Source organism: Berghia stephanieae, chromosome 1 (genome assembly GCF_034508935.2).
Source record: "Berghia stephanieae isolate SIO BIC M18660-M18661 chromosome 1, UCSD_Bste_1.3, whole genome shotgun sequence".
NCBI classification, from domain to species: domain Eukaryota; kingdom Metazoa; phylum Mollusca; class Gastropoda; order Nudibranchia; family Aeolidiidae; genus Berghia; species Berghia stephanieae.
In genome coordinates, this window is record NC_088360.1 from 127,459,754 (window position 1) to 127,478,411 (window position 18,658).

At 35.7% G+C, this 18,658-nt stretch overlaps 1 protein-coding gene across 9 annotated transcripts in view; it reads right to left on the bottom strand.

Annotated features, from left to right (window-relative positions):
- Positions 1-355: 355 nt before the first annotated feature.
- The window catches only part of LOC144963089 (uncharacterized), a 43,312-nt gene continuing 25,009 nt past the window's right edge, over positions 356-18,658 (bottom strand). For 5 of the 9 annotated variants that reach the window (XM_078896726.1, XM_078896730.1, XM_078896731.1 and 2 more), the window contains exons 2-4: positions 17,313-18,419; positions 5,788-6,104; positions 356-4,002 (exon numbers count right to left, since the gene is read on the bottom strand). In XM_078896726.1, coding sequence (XP_078752852.1) covers positions 3,665-4,002; positions 5,788-6,104; positions 17,313-18,151 — 1,494 coding nt within the window. In that variant the 5' untranslated portion in view covers positions 18,152-18,419 and the 3' untranslated portion in view covers positions 356-3,664. Of the gene's footprint in view, positions 4,003-5,787; positions 6,105-17,312; positions 18,488-18,658 lie in introns of all 9 variants that reach the window. The other 4 variants (XM_078896732.1, XM_078896733.1, XM_078896725.1 and 1 more) reach the window with 2 other exon arrangements.

Sequence of the window (18,658 nt, forward strand, 5' to 3'; positions counted from 1 at the left end):
GCCGAGTAAGGCTCGAACCCAGAACCTTCCGATTTGATTCGTGTAAGCTAAGTTGAAAAATCAATTTTAAGTATTGATTCACTTCGAAATAATACCGTTTGGTGTAGTGGGTCACATTTACATAAAACCTTTCCTTTCCCCAGTTTTCTAATGCTCTCACATACTTAAAAATATTGTTTTCATTCACATGGCGTCATACGGAACCGAAATTCCATGTCGTATTTCCAAGTCACCTATTTGGCTCCTTTTTGTACCAGAATTCTTAAAATATCCGTCACTCTCAATAGGCAGGGACTCATTCAGATGTCACTGTCATTTGATTATAACAATCTACTTATACGCAAAGAACATACGATTGGTGGTGCATAACAGTTGTTTTATTCCAGTATATTTACATTTTTACGAGTTCATCATCATCATCCTCATCATCATCATCATCATCATCACCGTCAGCAGCAGCAGCAGCAGTAGTAGTAGTGGTAGTAGTATTAGTAGTAGTAGTAGTTGTAATAGTAGTAGTAGTAGTAGTAGTAGTAGTAGTAGTAGTAGTAGTAGTAGTAGTAGTAGTAGTAGTAGTAATAGTCGTAGTAGTAGCAGCAGCAGCAACAGCAGAAGCAACAGAGACGGCAGGATAATCATCATAATCAAGGACCTCATCATCATTATCTTTAATATCATTCTCACAAAACAACATTATTTACATCTTCTGCAATTTACAGTTTCTTTTTTTTTTTTCAAAAGTGTAAATCGTTCGTCAATATCAGAGAAGAAGCACCTTAGTACCAAGGATACAACTATAGTAGTGGCTACCCGTGGATTTGAAATTGTATATTCTAATGTATATTATTTAACCATACAAAATAACGCACTACTACCTTATAGGTTTAACCTCCATGTGTATAAGGACAGCATTGACATCAAAACCAACGTTACGAAAAGAGACTTTACCAATTACCCTTTTGATTTTTGATTTTTTGATTGATACAAAAGACTTATACTTAGAATTATTGATCTAACTAGGAATTCTGGCCATATTCTGAAAAGAGTCGATTTTTCTCACCCAATTAGATACAGAACCGGCTTGATTTTACGGAGATTTCAATCTTTTTTTTTTATTGCCAGAGACAACGTTGTTACCGACCACGTACTGATTTCACACCTGAGTGCGAGGAGATAATGTGGGTAAAGAGACTTATCCAATGACTCAATTTTGTGTCGATAATAGCGGAACACGAATAAGGATGGATCTACAGGTCCGAATGCAAGTGTTACACCACGGGACCACAAAGACGCGCATTGTTATAGCTCATACTTTCGAATTTCACAAAATCATTTGTTTGTTGTTTTTTTAATTGTTAATTTGTTTAAAAGATGTCACCCCTGCGAGTGGTAATTATTTTTTTAGGCACTGCATAATACTGCCATATACTTTGAAGGAAAAAAAAACATTTATTTTAATAATCTGGTCAGAAAACTCGCTCTTCGAATATCAGTCGATTGAAATGACTCTCATCTTGTCAAAAACACTCAAAACCAGAGTTTTTCTAGAAGTCAATCGATATTTGAAGGACGAGTTTTCAAGCCAAAATGTTATAAAGTTGGGGGGGGGGGGGGGGGGTCCAGAGTACAATGGTAATACGAATTAGAAGCAGACATTTTTTTTAATGACGACGAATTAATGTGATGTTAATTGTACACATAACAATTAATCTCAATATGATTTTGATTATGTTTCCAGTTCATGCTAGCAATGATAAAGCATTGAAATAACTATTTCAATTTATAGCGTGTAGGCACAACAGTAAATTTGAAGGCTGGTTTTCCAAAACTCCTTTTCTATCTTTGAGATGTTCCATCCATGAGAAATATTGAAATGTAAATTATATTTTAAGCATAAATACACAAGAATTCTCTTAGATTTGTGTGAATTTGAAGTTTAAATATGATAAAATAATAGGCAGAATGAGAAAATGTAGGGGAAATAATCCTCATTATCTCAAAATGGGAAAAACCAAGTTAGGAAGTATTGGAAAACCACTTTTCATTTCTAAAACTTATGATGGAACTTCGCATATACATCGATTCACTCACGTTGGCATATTGCAAGTATAACCAGTAAATACTGTTTTATTCAAAAGTAATTAGATCAGAAATCACAAAGAAGTGAGATCATATTTTAATAATATAGAACCTGTAAAACTAAACGTCATGTGATTTAAGAACAGAAATAAGGGCGGATGAAAATTCTGACTTTTGTGGTTCCTAAAATATATTCAATCGTGTTTAACCAGTTGAGCTTTTGGGCCTTTATATAGCACAATATCCACTAAACATGCTCAAATCGCTTTACAAAGAGTCCCTGGCCAACAGCAACACAACATTTAGGACGGGACATGACGCCTGTTTGGCGATATTACAATTTTTTCAGACAGAGACAACGCTGTTAACGGCCAAGTACTCATTTTACACCTAAGTAAAGAGAATTTTCGAATGACTCAACTATGCTCCGAGCGAGGCTCGAACCCAGAACCTTCCGATCTGAAAGAGAGTATCATTCCATATGACTACATAGCCGCACAAACCAGTTAACTACCGTGCTCTGGAAAAAAAAACATTTATTAAAAAAATTGGCCGGAAAACTCGCCCTTAACATTTCGATATATTAAGTGACCCTCATCATGGCAAATACCCTCAAACCTGGGACTTGGAGTTAAATAGTTCATGAGTTGCATCAACATGTATTTTAAAGGTAAATCGTACAAATTTCAATCACAAAATGCTGTGGTCGTTGCCTTCGTTCACTCAAAGGTTCTAAAAAAACTATTAATACCCTTTTTAGTTTCAACACATGGAGCGAAGTCATGAGGTAAAAAGACTATCCAACAGGATTCAAACCCATGCTTTTCCCATCAATCCAAAGGCGAGTTATTTTCCAGGGCACCGTTGGCTCGACACGGTGTATTCTAAGCATACCTTATGTCGTCATCTCCTTTCAAACAGCGTTCGTGACCCATCGTCTCAAAACGGAATTATATAGTGATGGATTAGATACTGAAAACTGAGTTAACTCTCTCCTTACCAGTTATTTTCAGAATTTTACCCGAAACTTCATACCCATCCAACACAAAAATATATTTTTCAAACAGATAATTAACGAGTATATTCTATATTTTGTTTAGAAAAATGAGCTCTGCAACACAGTGTCAAGTTTTTATAGCTATAGCTATAACAAAATGAAATCAGAATAAGAAAATTGTTGGTTGCATCGTAACAAATTTGACGATTTTCCATTGGGTGGTAAGAAGAGGGTTAAACAGTCAAGACATACAAATTGGTTTAAGCTTTAATATCTTATTGGGGAGAATGTATAGGATTTCTGAAACCGACAAGAAAATATAATTTTACGATTTAAAATCTCTTTTCAGCATCTAGTTTACTCCGACATAATAACGTGTTGAGACGACGGGTCACATTTGAGATCATATCATATCATCTCTATTCAAACGAGCTCTCAGTCTATTAGCGGCTGAAAACGTTGATTTTGCATCCATAATTTGATCTCAGCTTGGGTCGACTTAATCACAGAACTGGGACAGATATAGGATGGTAAAGCGGGTAGCTGGGGCTCCTCTTCATTTCATATCATCTCTATTCAAACAAGCTCTCAGTAAATGGGTAACAGTCTATTAGCGGCTGAAAACGTTGATTTTTGCATCCATAATTTTATCTCAGCTTGGCTAGACTTTATCACAGAACTGGGACAGATATAGGATGGTAAAACGGGTTCCTGGGGCACCTCTTCCTCTTTGACCTCTTCCACGACTTCCTCGACGACTGGAGGGGGCGGCGGAGGAGGTAACTCAATAATTTCCTCGACGACGTACTCTGGCTCGATTGGCTTGCCTCCCTTGCGTCTTCCCTTGGCGCTTTTTCGTTTGCCTCCTAGAGTGGAGCTACTGCTTTTCTTAGGCGGTGATGCTGTCGATTTCGCATTTGCTTTTCCTGGGGACAATGGGAGAATGTAAAGGTTTGAATTTGTCACAAAACAATGATTCACCTTTATATTTTTTTTTTTATTTTCGTAATACAAACATAATAACTGACTTCATCTCTCTCCATAGTATGTTTCTATAGGTTTAGAAAAAAAGTTATCTGTATAATATTATTTTATCATTCTTTTAATAGCCTTCTCTTCGAATAAATTTCGAGTTAATGAATACTTTTTTTTCAACCTTGTCTCATTATATAAGCTGATTGATTTAATTTTCATTACTCACTTCTCTCACAAACACACGCCTTGACGATCAGCCTATAAAACTTCACATTATTTGTATACCCATTTTTTTTAATGAGCTTTTATATCGTGCAAACATTCAATAAACATGCTCAAAGCGCTTTACAAAGGGTTCCTGACCAACAGCAACACGTGGCATGTAGAACGAGGCATGATGCGTGTTAGGCAATATTACATTTTTCTTTCCGACAGAGACAACGCTGTAAAGGCCAAGTACTCATTTTACACCCCGAGTAAGATGAGAGAATGTGAGTAAAGAGCATTTTCCAGGGACTCAACTATCCACCGAGCGAGGCTCGATCCCAGGACCTTCCGATCCGAAAGCGAGTGTCATACCATTAGACCAAATAGCCGTGCCATACTCTCATGGCGATGCGGATCATTTTATCGATTTCCACCATCAAGACGTTGCAGTCTCCTTTTGTTACCGTACCGTCCTGTAACGACCGTCCTCTTGGCCGGTGATGAAAACCGTCTAGACGTTTTATAGGAGATTCATATTGACATAAGAGCACAGCAACAACTCAACATGTGCGGATATGTGGTCTTGTTGTTTGACACTCACTTTCGGATCGGAAGGTCCTGAGTTCGAACCTCGCTCGGCGCATAGTTGAGTCCTTGGAAAATGCTCTTTACTCACATTCTCTCACCGTACTCAGGTGTAAAATGAGTACCTGGCCGATAACAGCGTTGTCTCTGTCCGGAAAAAGTGTAATATCGCCTAACAGGCGTCATGAATCGTTCTATATGTTACGTGTTACTGTGGTCATGGACCCTTTATAAAGCGCTTTGAGCATATTTAGTGGATATTGCGCTAAATAAAACCTCACGTGTGTGTGTTTGTGTTTAACGTGGAAGTTGAACTCGACGGACCGAAACTTAACCCATAGATCCCGTTCTTGTTTTCAAGACTGCCATCATCTCATCACAATCACATAAGTTATGTAAAATTATTATTATGTATTACTATCATTATTATTATTATTATTATTATTATTAGCAGTAGTAGTAGTAGTAGTAGTAGTAGTAGTAGTAGTAGTAGTAGTAGTAGTAGTAGTAGTAGTAGTAGTAGTAGTAGTAGTAGTAGTAGTAGTAGTAGGTAGTAGTAGTATCATTATGTTATATTATATATTATCATTTCATTATTATTATTATCATATTATATTATCATTATTATTATTATCATTATTATCATTAACATTATTATTATTATTATTATTATTATTATTATTATTATTATTATTATTATTATTATTATATTATTATTATTATTATTATTATATCATTATTATTATTTTATTATCATTATTATTATTATCATATTATTATTATATCATTATTATATTATTATTATTATTATTATTATTATTATTATTATTATTATTATTATTATTATCAGCAGCAGCAGCAGCAGCATCGTTAAAAGTCAATAACTAATATCAACTTGTAAATTGCTGACTGGATTTGAATTCTTAGAGACTGACGACACTCACCTGGAAATACAGACATTTTTTGGGCGTCCAAAACTGATTGGGGTATCTGCTCAACGACCACCTCTGGGGCAGGGGAAGGAACTGGGGAAGCATCAGCAGCGGGTTCTTCCTTGTCCGATTTCTTGCTGGCAATGCTGGAGACGGTTGCGTCATCCACCCAACAATGCCACGGTGACGCAGGGTTGTCTTCATCGCTGTCGTAGAACTCAGGCTCTGCGACTTGTCTTTCTTTATCTTCTATAACGTTCTCTGGAGATGTCGATATTGGTGTGTCTTGGACTGAGGGCTTGTCTCGTGATCTTCCGGGAGTCAACGGTCTGAAAATTGATGCAAGAAAGATGATTGTGTATATCAAATAATAACAAGAAATGAAATGAGTAGAAAAGTGCCAGAAAACAATATAGAATAATTTTTTTAAATTCCGCGGCGGCGAGGTCTCGAACACATGATCTTACTGGTACGACAACTCCGCCTGGCCATGAGAGGATAGCTCTACAATCGAAACCATCCACCACTCAAAAAAAAAAAAAATGAGTATCAAGCATCGTGTCTATCTTGCACCACTGTCACGACTTCTTGATGGCATGGATTCAATACACAAACGCCGCGAAGTTTGTTAGCTAGCATTTAAGTTTCATCATCATCCGTCGTGGCTTGTGCTCTTGAGCACGTTGCCGATCAGCTGTCTCCACGAATCATGATCCTCCGCGGTGCACATGAAATATGTGTTGCTTTTTTAAATCACATTTGGCCATTCTTAGGTTAATTAGATAAGTCATTATGTGTCTTCCTCTAGCTCTCTTTCCTTCGATCATCCCAGATGTTACCCAACGTCTCTATTCCGTCTCTTCTCCACACATGTCCCAGAAACCGTAATATTCTCAATACAAACATATAGTATTACAGAGATGATTAAGACATTGAGTAAGCTCCGATATTGATTTATATCAATTAAGTTTGTTACATGATTAAAGTAATCCATCAGCGAGCCATGAGGCAGACGTTGATTCCAATTTATATAGCGCTAAAGGGACAGTAATAATTTCTTATTATCATTTGGACAGATCGCTAGTCTATCGCAAAGTAATCTCCAACAGATCTAACATTTTGGCCACACAAATCATATTGGATGTACACAGGACGCGGGAAAATAAACAATCACAGGAACTCTGTCGTACTCTGGAAAAAAAACCCATATTTTAAAATTTGGCCAGAAAACTCGTCCTTCAAATATCGATCGATTTAAATGACCCTCATCTTTGAAAAAAAAAAACTCTCAAACCTGGGCTATTCGAACTCGTTGTTTGTGAAGCGAGTGCTCCACTCATAGAACTAACGGGACCTCAATATCAATATTGTGTCCTAATAGAGACTAAAGACTATGGCCACATAGAGACGGATATCTGCTGAGGTAATCATATCTGATGACCACACAAGGCAAGGTAACAATGGGGTTCAACAGTCGTGACGCCACTTCCCTCATAGTAACCATAGTAACCTAGTAACTGGTTCCAAACTATCGGAACATTGGCGGACGCCCTTATGAAATACTTCTCCGACGAGCATAAAAGTGTATCCTGAGGGAAAAAAACATTATAAATCTGATCATGTTTTGACTTTTATACATTCTGATCACATGACGTGAAAAAGTTCTAGCCAGCATGAAGAATAAAACGTACCGATTTTCTTTGTTTTTAACCAAGCTGCTAGGTACTGGGCGGACGTGACATCAGACTATTGAATCCTATAGTGTGCGGTTGTGGTAAGAAACATAATACCTTGAGAGCACGAATTTGAGTCATTGGAAAAGGATCTTTACTCATATTCTCATCGTACTCGGATATGAATTGAGTAGTTATCTGCTGGTCAGCGCCAGGCATTGTATCTCTTCCTAAATGTCACATTGCTGTTGTTGGATTGGAATCTCTTGTAAAGTGTTTTGAGCACATAATGTAGTGGGTATAGCACTAAATAAAATCCGAATTTTGTTTTTAATTCTGTTCTTGTTAGATTCTTGTTAATATTGTTTTATTTTATTTTTTCTAGGGTTTTTTTTTTTTTTTGGAGGGGGGGGGGGGGGGGGAGGGAGGGTTGGGTTTTTTTGGGGGGGAGTTGTTTTTTGTTTTGTTTTATATTCTGTTTTTTTTTTATCGGCTGGTCGGTTAGTTTTTGCCACACTGCCATTCAATTGCAAGATACTTTTTCTTACTTTTGGCCAGAAAATTTTCACTTCGTACTTTAATAGACCAAATCCACCATCAATTTCTATCACCAACTGATCTACGTTGAAAAAGAAAAGAAAACTTTCTCGGCTCGGAATCAAACCCAGTTGTATTTGACTATGAAGCTCGCACGCTACCACCACACTTCCTCCAATACTAGTAATAATCTTGATTACTTAACCTTTTGTCTCGCCCAAAGTGCATTTCAAATGCATGTACAGACAACGTTTAATTTAATGTCACCAGTGCATTGGTGACCGTGTTGACAATTTAAACACGTAAAAGAAAAAAATATGATTAAAAAAAGAAGGGGAAAATCACACATAATATGTATTAGGCTATCAAATCCCGGCTTCGACTTTAATAATGATAATATCTTGCCGAGACAGACAGCGAAATGTCAGAATAGGAACGTATTTTAACGGTTGAAAGTGATTTGAATGAATAGGATCGATAAAAGTGTCAGAGGATTTCAAGATTTACAAAACGTTATCGCATTATTCCCCTAGCGTAGATAATATGTACTGTAAAACTGTGTAATCTTGAAAACTAGTGCAAAGTTTTAACTTTAAATATTTGCAATTTCGGGTAAAACCGATTTATGTACTTCTATGTGATTGTGTGTGTGTGTGTATGTGTGTGTGTGTGTGTGTGTGTGTGCGTCGCTGTGGTGTAGTGCTAGGCTTGGGATCATAAAACCACCAAATTTAGACCAAAGTGTTCGAGCCTATGGAATGGCATTTTGCCCACAATTTCCAATGTTTACGTATCAGTGATAGACTTATTGAGCGTTTATATTTTTAAATATTGAGCTTTTTTATAGCGCAATATCCACTAAATGTGCTCAAAGCGCTTTACAAGGGGTCCCTGGCCAACAGCAACATTTAACATTTAGGACGGGACATGACGCCTGTTAGGCGATATTACATTTGTTTTCGGACAGAGACAACTCTGTTAACGACCAGGTACTCATTTTACACCTGAGTACGGTTAGAGAATGTAAGTAAAGAGCCTTCTCCAAGGATTCAACTATGCGCTGAGCGAGGCTCGAACCCAGGACATTCCGATCCGAAAGCGAGTGTCATACCACTAGACCACATCGCCGCAGATTGATATAGAAAGCAAGCAATTGTTACTGCCCATTTAAATTTACAGAAAGTACACAAGAAACTACTCCGGACTACTAAGACGATGTTCAAGACGCGTGTTTTTTGTTGTTTTTTTTTTTTTTTTTTTTTTTTTTGTTTTTTTTTTTTTGCGATCAAAATTGGGGATCATAAACTCATCTTTAAATCAAGATAGTTGGGGAACAAAAGTTGTGTCGTTGAGATAATTTGCTTCATTTCTTCTTCTTTTTACATAAAGACCACAGCTTCAGGCTGCAGATTGTATGGCCGTATTTTCAGTAACAGAGGTTTTAAAGGGAAGTAGGGAGCGGGGTTTTTTTAAGTCATCAGTCGAAAGGACTTGCTTACAAGTGGTTGCTAGGGAGTTCCAAAGTCAGATGGTGGAGCGGAAGAAAGAGTAAAGATGATGGTTTGTTCTTGAGTGGGGGATTTCAAAATTAAAAACTGAGTTTCTTTTTTGTTGTTGTTCCGTTTCAAATGACTAGACAGTCTAGTTGGAATTTCGAGTTTTCCGTTTTGTGCGTTGTGGAATACGAGGAGTTTGTTGATGGAACGTCTTTCGTATAGCGTTTATGAGCTAAGTTACCCTCATATCCTGCTCATAGTTTCCACTGACAATAAATCTAGCCGCTCTCTTGTAATGACCGCGTTGTACACGATGTATTATTACGCCAAAAGTCTATGTTCATCATTTCAAAAATTATGCTCAATGTGCATTTTGCATTTCATATCTATTCTGTTGAACAAATTTCAAAATAAAACAAAATTGGTTAGCCTACCTGACAGAAGTTATGACAACCATTATAAAAAAAAATTATCCTTTACATATTATCTCCCTAACCTTAAAGACGGAAACTTTTATTTCAAAAGCTAGATTTATTGTTCAGATTTAACTGGTGATTATATATATTTAATGCAATTCGTCAAATCATATAGAAAACATATCTTGACATATAAAAAAGAAAGAGAAAATGAAGTTTTAAAAAGTACTCGCCGACCATCGTCAAGCAATTAACCAGTAGATTTTTGACCGATCAAAACATGGAATTTGTGATACACCTTCAAACATGCTCGGACAAGCATGGTTGTTTTTTTTTAATCACATGAATGAAATCGACCTCTCTCTCTCCCTCTCTCTCTCTCTCTCTCTCTCTCTCTCTCTCTCTCTCTCTCTCTCTCTCTATTTATCTATCCATCTATCTATCTATTTATCTATCTATCTATCTATCTATTTATATATCTCTCTCCCTCTCTCTCTCTCTCTCTCTCTCTCTCTCTCTCTCTCTCTCTCTCTCTCTCTCTCTCTCTGTCTGTCTGATCCTTGTTATTCTTTTTATTCGATTGTTATTCTTTTCACACGATTTTCTCGACCAAATTTCAAACTTGTAAATTTACACATACGAGCGTAATTGTCTGTGTTAGTTCTTTTGATCAAGCAGTAGATAGACGTCTAAGTGGGTATTTTACTTTGACATATTGTACCAATAGTAAAGCCTATGGAGTTTACTATATTAACCAATCACTGCCATTGTTTCTATTATGACGCCTGTCCGAGAGGCGTGGTTATCTAGGTGTCTATTTGTCAAGGTCACAGGAAATGAGTAAAACACTTAATTTTACCAATCAAAGTTATCCATTCGCTGAAATTGCAGCTTTGTGATTTTGTATTATAACACTCGCCTTTGAATTGGTATCTTCCTGGTTTGAGTCATGGTGTGGGCGACACAAAGTTGAGTCCTTGGGAAAGGCTTTTTACGAAAATTTTCTCGCCACGCTCAGGTGTAAAATAAGAACCTTACTTGTAACAGAATTGTCTCTGTCAAAAGAAAATTGTAATATCACAGTACAAGCGCTATACCTCGTCCTACATGTTCAGATTTGCTCCTGGCTTAGGACTCTTTGTAAAAAGCTTTGAGCCCATTTAGTGGATATCGCGTTATTAAAAGAACTGTCTTTTACTTTCTTCTTTCAGTAATATATATATATATATATATATATATATATATATATATATATATATATATATATTTATATATATAAATATATATTATTGTCTTGATGTGACCTAAAGCTAAATATCTTCAGCATTCTTTTTACAGTCCCAGAGTTCACTCCTACAGGAAAATGCTAGCAGCAGTTTACAGTAATGACATATAGTATGAAACCAAGAATATATATATATATATATATATATATATATATATATATATATATATATATATATATATATATAAAGAGAGAGAGAGAAAGAGATAGAGAAAGAGAGAGAGAGAGAGAGAGAGAGAGAGAGAGAGAGAGAAGGAGAGAGAGAGAGAGAGAAAGCGAGAGAGAGAGACAGAGAGAGAGGGATATATATATATATATATATATATATATATATATATATATATATATGTAGAGAGAGAGAGAGAGAGAGAGAGAGAGAGAGAGAGATTGATTGATTGATTGATTGATAAGTTGTTCTTTGAAAAAAGCAATATGGCAATGCTGAATTTTTTGGCAGTCTGAATTAGTTTGCACAACACGCATTTTATATGCGTTTGCTATTTTGTTGTTGTTGGCATGAATTCAATGTTTTATAAGATTATCTTGTCAAATGATCGGGCTGATTTATGAGCTGTTGTTGACATAACACATAATACAAAGACTGCTAGTTTTAACTAGATTAATCTTACACAAGGCATCGCCCGTCTGAAGCAAACGTTTTAATCGCATTCGGGTAAAATTGTCAGTGTATCAAAGTGTGATATATTTTTAGAAGGATTAGAATCTTCATTTATTCAATAATGATATTATAATGATGAGGATGATGTTGATGATGATGATGATGACGACGATGATGATGATGATGATGATAAATGATGACGATGATATGATGGATTTGAGATGATGATGATATGATGATAATAATGATAATAATAATGACAATAATAATAATAATAAATAAGATAATGATAATAATGATAATGATAATAATAATAATAATATAATACATAATAATAATATAATAATAATAATAATAATAATAATAATAATAATAATAATAAATAATAATAATAATAATAATAATAATGATAATAATATATAATAATAAATAATAATAATAATAATAATAATAATTAATATTAATATTAATAATAATAATAATATAATGATAATAATCAATAATAATAATGATGAATATGATCATAATAATAATAATAATAATAATAATAATAATAATAATAATATATAATATATAATAATATATAATAATAATAATAATAATATAATAATAATAATAATAATAATAATAATAATAATAATAATAATAATAATAATAATATAATAATAATAATAATAATAATAATAATAATAATACCAACAATTACAACAACAACAACAAGCACCATACCAAAACATTGTTTTGTTCTTATCCTATCGGATAACAAAGGGCAGAGACCACTTAAAGTGCGATACCTGCACAGACAAATCGATAAACAAGTAAACCGGTGCCAACATGTTGATATCGTTGCCAGAGGACAAGCGATTGAGTCCAATGTAATTAGTAGAGGGATAATGCTAGGACCAGCTGCTGTGGTAAATCTGCAAACATGTTAATCACTGGACAGCAGTCAAAAAGTTCCGTGTATGCCAACTATTAATTAGTTGTGCTTTTCTAAATAACCTTAAAATGACCCCGTGCTGTCATCATACTACCAATACGCCATGCCAGGTTGTGTTAAAAGGTCTTTTTCGTAACACTCGCCACAAAATACTCCAATGCTTTGTTATTTTGAAAATCTTAGGAAAGTTGTTGTTGTCATGCGTCTCTTTAGGATGAATAATAAAAAAATAAACCAAAGGCTAATAGTCTAGCACCAAAAGATAGTAGAAATAGTTTCTATAAGGTTCAACAAATTTTGTCCACACTTTTTCTATCACCTTATAAAGCCATAACTTCAATAATGTTTTAAGCTAGATCGTCAAATTTTTGGTTTAGTTTTCATTATTCAAACCAAAGAAACAGATGAAATCGACTGTTCTTGTGGTTATTTTATTTTTCATTTTCATTTTACAGAAATTATTTACTTCAAAAATCAATGAACCTTGACCTTGTCAAACATTCTAAAACCGGAAACTTCAAACAGATAACCTTTCCTTTTAATAGTTCTCAAAGCTGAGATCTCAAAGACGTCCAAGATTTAAGAATATTTGACACGCCAGATCTAATCTTAATTTCTCAATATTTGAAACAAAAATTTGACCAGATAAATGTCGTATTATGCAAAAGCAAGTATTTAAAAATTTGGCCAGAAAACTCGTCCTTCAAACTTCGATCGATTTAAATTACCCTGAAACGAAAAAAAAGTCTTTATGTCAGAGCATCTAGCCGTTGGTTTATTGCAGCGTAAATAAACCGGTGATCATTGCAATTAACAGACGCAATAAATTTGGTGGGTTTGATGGGTGTTAGGAGTATTGCTGTGGTTTTGTGTCAACCGGTTCATCTGGCTTTTGACCATAAGACAAGAAACCCGAGTTCAAATCTCCGCTTCCTTAAAAGTTCTTGATGCGGAATTTATATATTATTCATGTTTTATTATTAAACCGTATTGATTTGCCAGCAGTAGACATTTTGGTTTGTTAATCACAGATTGATTTGTTATGGTCTAATTACAAGGATACTGGTAAGAGTTCAAAGTTGTTTTTTAAAGCAACCAATAAAACGGATGATGCAATCACTATGAATTCAAAAGGTTCCATTTGAACCCCGAAAACGATTTTATATCGTTTGTTATTCTATGTGTAAATTTGTTTTCATTTTACTAAAGGCCTACTTAATTTTTTTTAAGAATGCGTTTAAGTGTCTGTTATGTCTTTTTAATAGATGATTGTTCTTTAGAGCTATGGTTTATTTCCGTTCATGTAGCATGTAACGAATGATAATAAAGGCAATCCTAAGAGTGACACACAGGTCAATTGCACATAACTTTCACCCAGTTCAAAATCAGACTCAGCCAACTATTTATAATGAGATGAACATGGAGTAGGGGCCGAAGCTTAAAAAATTCGGATGCATCGTGGGATCCAATACTGTCTGTCTGTCCAGCGCAATATCGATTGAGCAGCTGTAAACCTTGATGTCTACATTGCCATAATATCTGACAGACAAAAAATATGTTTCACTTTGACCAAAAAAAAACAACAACCCCCAAACGTTTTCATTTTCCAATATTTCGACCGATGAAGATGATCCCAAACTTTTCAAAAACGTCTTATACCAGACACTTCAAAGACCCATCTATTATTTTGTTCAAATGATAAATAACAATATCATTTATAATTGAAACATTCGTTTTAGAGCATAGCGTTAAATTAAAATAATGCCCTCATATAAGGGATGAGATGTTAAAAAAATAAATATTATTGACATCATAAATGTAATAAACCATGGCAAATATCGGCTTCTCCTAATCAATGTACTCTCCGTGTATAATGTGACACATCGAGAGGAAAGCATATCCATTTAAGCGCCAAATGCATTTCGTATTTCCCGGATGGATTTAATCAAATAGGATACCTCCTTTGACAACAACAAATCATGTGATCGATGACACGACTGGACGAAACATTGAATATAGATTGTTCCCATTCAGGTCCATTGTATTAGGATGAGACGGAGTCGATCTGTTTTTATTTTTTTACTATAGATATTGACCGCTTGGTTAGCCACTATTCAACTTATAATAACACCCTTAGAGGAGATGATGATGACACGCTGCTTTGTTTATCAAAATTTTGAACAACTCCATGGTCAAATTGACTTTCCTGAACCCTTTTAAGGTTTAATGTTTTGACAGTTGTAAGCATTTGTCATGCATTAACTTGAAGACGCTTCGGAGCGTGGAAAAATAAACAGAGTAGCAGCCGGGCCGTCCCAATTCTTTAAAATCGTGTCCGTTCTGTCACCTTTATGGTGGTGGGTTTAGATTTTGTTAACAAATCTGCATATTATCTGATCATTTCTTGGAACGCGGAGCAATTTATATTCCTGGAGCCAGGAGCGGTTAATAGATAGAGGAATTATCCTTTCAGCGTCACCAACCCTTTGCAGCCATATTTTATCTCAGCTTCTGTATCGTGAAATTATGGGCAGGCATAATTGTTTTACTACCGTCATAATAGGGTGCTGGTGTCGATATTGTACTTTCCTGCAAATCTAACAAATGGCTAGGGTGGATATGGAGGCCAATAATTAATTCGTATAGGGAATGAGATTAGCGGAAGAGTAGCGTCCCTTGATTGGACGTCACCCATAGTCTGTGACGACACAGATCCGCGAGGACGAGAGACGCATGCGCACAACCATCATGACGTTCTCTCTCTAATAACTTTTCCGCCGGTGACGTCACAGACTATGGGTGACGTCCAATCAAGGGACGCTACTCTTCCGCTAATCTCATTCCCTATACTTTCGAACCAGGTACTTAGAGTGATCTACCACTTGAGCTACCAATAAAAATCTTGGGTGTGTATGAAACAGTTCAAGACAAAACAGAGAAAAAAAAAACACTAGAAAACAATCATCCTGAGAAAAAAAAATCAGACTGTCGCGACTGGGGATCGAACCTCAGACCTCCTGATTACCTGTTATATGCGCTATCATTACACTGCAGAGCTTACCCGATAATTTGGACAACTTAATGCTTATATTCACAAGGGTACGCGTATTCCCTGTATGCTGTGAACCCTTGCTTTCTGCTTTGTCTCGAGCTTTTTCATACATACGGTTTCAGATTGTTATATTATACCAGTGCCTGCTCCCTAATGTGTTATTCTTGAGCTAATAGGCGGTAACGTTGAAAGGTTTGAACTAAAATGAAAATACAAACAACCAAAAATTTTAGACCCAAAAGCATCCTTGGTAAACAACAAATTCCAAAACAAATAAAATACGTCATACATTACTTAAAAAGCTACATAAAGGATGTCTAAATATTGTGGCTTGAGAATTGAGTGTAGATCGACGTACACTTATTTGCAGGTCTGATAACCCAATTCGTTTTGGGCTCATTGTTGTAATGGAAATCTCAAAAATATTGTCCTTTACAACAATGTTAAACTAGGCCCATAAGTGGTTCGCATGTCAGACCTGCATATATGTACACGTTTGTGAAGATCAATGGACGTTTTGTGAAGCTTGAAAATATTCTTCTCTAACAACATGATATTAACATTATATTATTAGTCTTAGAAAATTTGTCCAGAAAACTCGTCCTTCGAATTATAGCGATCGATTAAATTGACACTCATCTTGGCAAAAACTCTCAAACCTGGTATCTCGCAGAGTCCCAGGTTTAAGAGTTTTTGCCAAGATGAGTGTCATTTAAATCGATCAAGATCTGAAGAACGAGTTTTCTGGCTAAATTTTAAAATTCATGTTTTTGTTTCCCCAGGCAGAGCATCGTAGTAAACTGGTGAGGAAAAAAATAAAAATATTATGATTCGTTTTAAGCTGTTATGTAGGAAATGTAAACATTGCATAACGCATTCATCTCTCTAGCAACTGATATTGTTTATTTACACTTCGTCTCTCGCGACAAGATGTCATAGCATATGAAAATTTATTTATCCATTTCTGCATGTCGTATCATTGATTAAATTTTCTCCCTGTTATTGCTGATGAAGGATTTGTACCCGAATGGGTGTTCTTTGTTTTAGAGTAAAATATACTGTATATGCTGCATTAAGGATTATTATTGAAAAAATGTGTTTCTCAAATTAATGCCAAAAAAGATAAAGAGGAAATAGGGTAGGATAAAGGAAAAGGAAGTTGAAAATGAGAGGAAAATGAGGGGGGAAAAGAAAAGACGAGAAGAAGAAGAAGAAGAAGAAGAAGAAGAAGAAGAAGAAGAAGAAGAAGAAGAAGAAGAAGAAGAAGAAGAAGAAGAAGAAGAAGATGATGATGATGATGATGATGATGATGATAAAGATGATGGTGATGATGATGATGATGATGATGATGATGATGATGATGATGATGATGATGATGATGATGATGATGATGATGAAAGTATGGAAAAGTGACGAGCAAAAGTAAAGGGTGAAAGGGATGAAGAGAAGTAGAGGATATACGATAGAAGAAGAGTTCGGGAAAGGATTTTTTAAATAAATAAAAATTTCAAATACTTACTTTTCCTCTTTATGTGAAGATCTATAGCTGTGTAGTCGCGTCCCTCCGATACTCTCCACGTCCTCAAATTTAGACATCAGCAGCATTTCCTCGTGAAGCCGTTCCTCTGAGCCTCTGTGTGTATGTTCTTCCTCTTTCTCTTTCTCTTCAGTATGTTCTTCCTCTTCGTCCTCGAGGGGAATAAGTAAAAAGTCACTTTTAGACGAGCAATCCAAAGACGGTCTTCTGCATCTGTCGTAGTGACAATCCGGAGTTGGACACACCACTCGATATTCCGCGTTGCTCTCCTGAAGGAGTCTCCGAATGGTGGGATAGGCACTATTATTTCCTCGCAGGTGATTAAAAACTTGCCGACCTCCTGGACTTCCTCCTCCCCCACCGCCACGACTGAGCCCAACGGCTCCCGGCGGGCCTGAGCCAGGTCGAGGCGAAAGTTCTACGTGTTTGGTGACAGGTTTGGCAGACATGCTTACGTGACGTCTGTAGCTCCATGTCGGTTTGACGTCCTGCCAAAATATAGTCTTTTCTTCGGGTGATGGAGGTGGAAGGCTATCTTCTCCTTTGATTGTTAGAGCAGTTTCGAAACGTTTACGACTGTAAGAGCTAAGCTGTTTGCTCTCACCGTTTGTGGTCACGAGATTTTGTCGTTGTTTTGCTTGGAGGACTCGGCGCTCATCGAAGAGACGATGCGTGTCTTGTAGACTGTGATCCATCGGGAACTCGTCCAGGGTTCGTTTTCGCTGGAATAAAAGTTGAGAGGCATTAGATCGAATACTCCGGCTACTCGTGGTTCGCCCACTACTGCTGGTCCGACCAGCGGAAAAACAGTAGTCCCACATTTGGAAATATCCGATGAAAACAAATAATGATTTTTTTTAATGTTTAGAGCTAAGGAAATGTATATCCAAAATTCAGAAAATCATAGCAATGCACCACCTATCTCCAAGTCTATTAAAGAGTAAGAGTAAGGGTAAGAGTTTCGGAATTTTTAAAAACTTTAAATCAGTCCTGATCTATGTGAAACATTTAACAATAAAAGCCAATTAACTTCATGTTTTTGAATTCCAAGATCGTTTATGGGTGTTCTTTAGCCATGATAAAACACAACTGATGAAATGAAATAAATGTTTATCAATTACCTATGATCATATCATTACGCAACACATCTGTTCATACTAAACAAAGAAAAGTTCCATTTTTGTGGGATATTATATTTTTAAAAACACACGTTTACATGGCGAAAATAACTAGAGTCCTACAAACATTTAGTAATTAACACATGAAGGTAAGGCAAATACTAATAGTAGCATCGGATCAGTGGGTGTGCAGGACAGTACCGGCAAAAA